The sequence below is a fragment of the Macaca fascicularis genome, chromosome X (genome assembly GCF_037993035.2).
Source record: "Macaca fascicularis isolate 582-1 chromosome X, T2T-MFA8v1.1".
In the NCBI taxonomy this organism is placed as follows: domain Eukaryota; kingdom Metazoa; phylum Chordata; class Mammalia; order Primates; family Cercopithecidae; genus Macaca; species Macaca fascicularis.
Genome location: NC_088395.1, coordinates 92,022,767 through 92,028,766, shown reverse-complemented (window position 1 = coordinate 92,028,766; position 6,000 = coordinate 92,022,767). Strand labels below are relative to the sequence as shown.

General features: G+C 35.8%; 1 protein-coding gene across 2 annotated transcripts in view; it reads left to right on the top strand.

Annotated features, from left to right (window-relative positions):
* The first annotated feature begins 783 nt into the window (after positions 1-783).
* POF1B (POF1B actin binding protein) overlaps positions 784-6,000 on the top strand; it is a 107,875-nt gene continuing 102,658 nt past the window's right edge. For both annotated transcript variants that reach the window (XM_005594064.5, XM_005594063.5), the window contains exon 1: positions 784-1,111. In XM_005594064.5, coding sequence (XP_005594121.3) covers positions 830-1,111 — 282 coding nt within the window. In that variant the 5' untranslated portion in view covers positions 784-829. The remainder of the gene's footprint in view (positions 1,112-6,000) is intronic.

Sequence of the window (6,000 nt, the reverse complement as noted above, 5' to 3'; positions counted from 1 at the left end):
GCCTTCCTATACAGCAATTCAATCATTTAGACAGATTTCCTTCAATGTATGATAGAAAAGAATACAAGGCTTTGAGTAAGATAAAGAAGTCCGTATATTAGACAAAGTTACTGGAAAGAGATCCCTTAGTAATCTTCCTTAACTGCAATTATCAGATGGGTTTTGCAAAAAATGCAAATTTATCCGTGAAAATTGGGGTATTCCTAGACTAATACTCATTATTTTGGTATGGGAATTTGGAGTGATAATACTTATGCTGGTAACTACCTTTGCTAAACTTAAGAACCATAAAAAAGACATTTTCATATAACATTTGTGACTTTTTTTCTCTAGCAAGTTTTTTGCATCTTCATGTCTTTGTGAAGTTTTAAGCCCATATGCTTGGAAGCTCTGGCTTCATCCCTGACATTCTGCATTTCTGCTCTTCTCAGACTCCTTTACCTACTGGGCAGCCTTGTAGCTATCTCCGTGGCAAGGCAGGGCCTCTCCTGGCATGTAAACCTGCTAGGTGAATCCGCCCCTCAAGGGCGTGTCAGTACCATTTCCTGGAGCAATGTCACAGGGTGGCTCCATTTTCCATTTGAGCTCAAATATTTTGCTGCTTCATCTGCAGCTGCCAGACCTGCTCTTGCTGGGGCTCAGGTAGCTTTCTTCTCTTCCCGGCACCCATATTGGCAGAGGTTTTTGATAAGTGGTTTCTACACGTGTGTCGTGTGTCTGTATGTCTGCCTGCCTGCCTGCTTGCCTGCCTTTTTTTTTTCCATTATATTTCTCTGTTTGTTCCTTAGGTAGAGCATCTGGGAGGTCCCTTGCTGACCACTGGAAGAAGATGAGCTCGAGCTATTGGAGTGAGACGAGCAGCAGCAGCTGTGGAACCCAGCAGCTTCCAGAGGTGCTGCAGTGCCAGCCCCAGCATTACCACTGCTACCATCAGTCAAGCCAAGTCCATCAGCCTCCAGAAAAAAATGTAGTGTATGAGCGAGTGAGGACCTACAGTGGGCCCATGAACAAGGTGGTGCAGGCCTTGGACCCCTTCAACTCCCGGGAAGTGCTGTCCCCTCTCAAAACCACCTCCTCCTACCAAAATTTGGTTTGGAGCGACCATTCTCAGGTACGACAAAGACAGTTACGCCAGGCTAGTGGAGAAGAGCAATCTTCAACCTGATTTCTCTTCCTTTCTGCTTCTTTGCCTCTATTCTACAGGATATCTTTTGGTGGATTGCAGTTATATATGCCTTGGACAGTCACCCAAATTCATCTCTTGGCTGTTATTTCACTTACTAGTGTCTGTGGTTGTTTGTTTCCGGGTTTCAATTATTTTCATAATCTAACCATAATACAGGAAGGCTCATTTTCTGTTTGATCTGACTGAAAGATCTGATCCAAGGAATACCTTTGCCCCTACTGCAAAGCAGTTCTCAACTTGAGTACAGTAGATTTTTTATTAGAACAAGTTCCTACTGATTCACTTCATATCAGAAGCAAACAGGATTTTTGGTATCAAATATGGTGATACAGGTACTGTGGTATGTCTGAGTGATAAGCAATTATTTGTGCTCAGCAAAGAGTATAGCTGCTACAGGATAAGTAAGAGGTGCAGATGTCTGAATTGTCATATGTGTTTCATCTTCCAAGAATGACACACTTTTTATCGTACAGCCTAGATGAATAATTTACGGAATACTTGTAGAAAGATTACTGAAAGAGTGGATATAGGATTGAGGAAGGCAAGATGTAAGCAAATGTTACATGAAAGCTACAAAAGATGGAACTCTAAGACATCCCATAAAATGAAATACATTGTTTCTTAAGAGTTATTCTTAGCACCAATACCTGTGTTAATAACCTTCCCAATAAATGCAAGGTAATACTGCAAGGCTACGTAAAATTAGCAGCCTTATGTGTATTTTCATCATCTGACACCTTTTACATTAAATTTGCATGTTTTAAGTTTTCTGGAAAATTCTGTCCAAACTGAAATTATGTTTTTAAGATACAAAAATCTCAAAAAGCACTCATTGGGATATGATGCTATGTTACATTATTATTACCAATCAGGAATAATACATATTATCTTTCCAAAACCCAAAACTTTAAGTAGAATATAAAGTAACATTTCTCAACTGGTTGAGAAAAACTCCACTTATACTGAGGTCAAGGTGAAGAAAAATATAAAGGTCAAAAATACTACTTTGCATGAGTGATAAAAATAATGCAAATGTACATTCCAATATTCATATTGAGATGCTAATGCAGAACAAAATGAATGCCACCTTTGTTTTACTGTCACTCAAAAACAATAATGTGAAGGTTAAAAACAATTACTATTATCATAGGAATGCTAAAATCATCCTATCTGCCATAGTTATTTAAACATATTTAGACCCTTTTTTTGTCAACTTGCTAGTAAAAGAAAGGTAAATAGACATTTAAAAACTGAAATTTGACAAATTATAAATATTGACTACAGAACAATTTTTAGGAGTATGTTTTATTATTTACTCCTTGGTTCAACTTCCTCTTTCAATAACTCAGGATCAAGTTGGCTGAGCTTTTTACAAGATTTTCCTTATTTTACCTGGCATTTGCCAAAGTGATCCTTAAAAATGGACTATCTCCATCCTAAAATGTAGCTCACCTAGAGGAGTTTATAAAGAACCTAGGGGTAGAAAGTGCAGCTGCAGAAACTGGGATAAAAGATCAGAATGGAGAGCTCTGTGAAGTCTGGAGTTATTTGTGATTGAAAAGAAAGAAAAGTAAGTGCTGTTAGAAAATGAGAAAGGTGAAAGTTAAGCTATGTGGTAAAGGGAAAAAAAGAAGTATTAATTCCTTAGTGAAACAAGAAGAAAGAATATTTGACTATAAATTTTCAAACTGAATTGGATATCAAAGGGCATTCACAAATCCACTAAAAGAGAATTTGGCAAGACAGCTTTTAGATAGCTGCCACAAAGAATATGACTAGGAAACTGTTCTGTTTTATTTTCCTTTCTCCCTGTTTGTTGATGGAATGGCACTGTGGCATTGTGTAAAGTAGGACTTAGATTTGATCTGAAATTACCTTTATGCTAACGAAATGAGTATAATGTGATGGTATGCATAATGTACCATGACAGGCATAAGCAAGCAGTACTTATTACTCAAAAACCTTTAATTCACTTTATGTTTAAACAGAGTCTATCCTTAATAAACCATGTTTCAGATGAGTTGATGTGTAGCAATTAGTCTAATACCAGAGTTGGTGACCATGGCAGCTAGAAAAATGGATACTACAATCAATGGTTGATCATCACGAATTCAGTTAAACTTTTACTTTGTTTCTGTTTTGTTTTGTTTTTTGCCTTTTGGTTCTTGGATGACATTCAGGGAATTCATGAGATTTTAAAATAAATATTACCAGTAGTAAAATATGTTGCCTTTGAGAAACCAAAATTGATGCTACTCTGCTTTGCTTCCTGAATCATAATTTTAGGTCATGTAGTAGGCATTTTCGATTTAATCAAATGTTTTTTTGTAGCACTTTAGTAGTTTCCATTTCTAGCTTTTGAGTACACGCTTTTCTTCTCTTAACCTCTTGTGCACTAAAATGGTGTTTATGGATATAAACATATTTTAAATTTCTCCAGACATATAATATTACTTTGTTTCTTTAATTAAACATATTTTATGTTTTTTGGTTATTATTTTGTTTGATTGATAGGGTATTTCTCAGAGAAAATTAAATGTAGAAACCAGTTGCTGGCGAAATTTTCTAAATTGATGGTAGAATTAAAATTACTGGGTTTATCTACATGAACAGATATAGTCAAACACAGGTATAATCAAAATCTCAGATGTATTTTAGACTGAATGTGGTCTTGCAAATAGAGTTCTAGAAGCTTAAAGTAAAACAACAATTCTTAGTTCAATATTTTAAAAAGGTTAGCTATTAACCTACCATCATTAACTCAAAATGAAATGCCTTAAATGAGCAACATTGATATGAATTACTCATTGGTCTTACATTCTTTCCTTCCACTAATTAACGTTTTCATGAAGTTCAAGATTTTTTCATGTATACAGAGCAGCTCTGTTGTAAGAGAGAAAAAATTGATTAAAATATTTTTAAATACCAGTCATTCACTGAATACATGTTTATTAAGTGCCCATTTTTTTAGCAAACACGGTGATTTTCTGGATAAATATCACTGACCTGTCCAGGGAGAGTTCATTTTTAGGACAGACATACAGAGCCTGGTCTGTAGGTATCCCATGTGTCTATCTATATTTCGTTTTAAGGGATTATTTTGTGTTGTGACCATCACTATTTTATCAAGTAAAACATGCTTTTGTGAGAGAAGGATTATTTTAGTGTATATGTTATAAGGGTGGCCATTCTTTTGAATTTGAAACTTGCAAACAAACTCTAGAGAGCAGCCTGGGGGAAAATGTGTGTTTATGAATGACCTTTGTTCTCAACAATTATTCAGTTGGGGCTTACCTTTGTTTATATGGTTTTTTTGTGTGCTTTTTCTTTTGTTGCAAAGATTGTGGATAACTCTTCTACTCTTCCAGGATTTCTATACACTATCAGAAAAGTTTCCTGTTCTGTGGGGAGCGGTGCGCTGCTTTGATAAATTGTTGTTCAAGGGCGTAGTCACTAAAGGGAATGATTGTTCAGGGAAGTAAGTTGCCTGAAAAAAGAATGAGGTCATAGGATAAAGGGGCTGAATTTTCAGCTTTGGTCACCTCTTTTGTGCTTACAATTAAATGAAGCTATAGAAATTGGAGAGTGCAACTAATTGCTGAGTGAAAATGCCCATGGCAATTGTATCTTGTTTAAGGGAGGTCTGATAAATTGCTGGGCCTGTTTTCAGTCAAAGGCACTTATAAGCTGTCACGGTGTGTGTGTGGCAAGATATGGGGGTGGCAAGTGGAAGAGAGGGAAACTGTCCTTTCAAGTTTCTTTTCTTGACAATTCATGACAAAACAACTGGGGAATTTGCCATGCTCTTAAGCTCTATTTAAAAGTTAAAACTTTTACAAGTAAATATATTTCAGCCAACATTTTCTTCACACCAGGAGTTATCCCAGTAGAGATCCTTTTTTGATTTTGAATAAAGTATATATACTCATAATTTTTAAAGACAGAAAGCATGCACTGCAAAAAGACTGTATATTTTATTTTCTCTCTGTCTTCTAGTTTTCTTCAGAAAAGGAAGAGAAAGAACCCAGTATGGACCTCTTAAATGAGGGATTTGGGTTGGAGAGAAGGAGAAGCAGGAAGTAGTTCTATTATACATTCGGTTGCTTTCTTTGTATGACAACAGAAGCACAGATTTTATCCTAAATAAAAGAAGTGTTTATTTCATCTAAAGATAGATTATTATAAATAACATGTTTCTTGCTGTATAAGTTCAGTATAACATCTCAACAATAACCTCAGACAGGTGTTTAACTACGTTACATGGCTTTGAAAGATTCTAACAAAAACATCTCCCATACTATTCAGGGAATGTATTCAAATGGATGTTTGCCTTGGCAAATTCTGTCAGCATGAATGTCAGGTGGTTTTTAAAGATACTGCTTCCTTTGAAACTGTTCAGCCTAGAGTGTTTGTAACTCACTATTATTACCTTCAGTGATTCTCATAGTCATTGGGAATAACAGGAGCATACACAAGCCTTCCATGGTTTTCCTTTGTGGAATATTATACTGTATATTAGTCTTTACGTAAAGTTTTAAAATTCAAATTAGACAACGTAAAAGATTACACTTTCATGTTAACAAATTTCCAAATATTTAGAAACAAAGCCTGCACTACTTATGTAATATTCTCTATGATCTAATTATCATTGCCCTCAGTCTCTCTTGTATGTCTTACACCAGGCTTTTGAGCTCTTTGACCAGAGCTATCAACAGGAAAATGAAACCAACAGGTCTTGACTGAAGAGATTCAGACGTTGCAGTCTAAAGACTAATTGCAGAGAAAATTGTATGAAGAAAATGCCCAAACAGGTC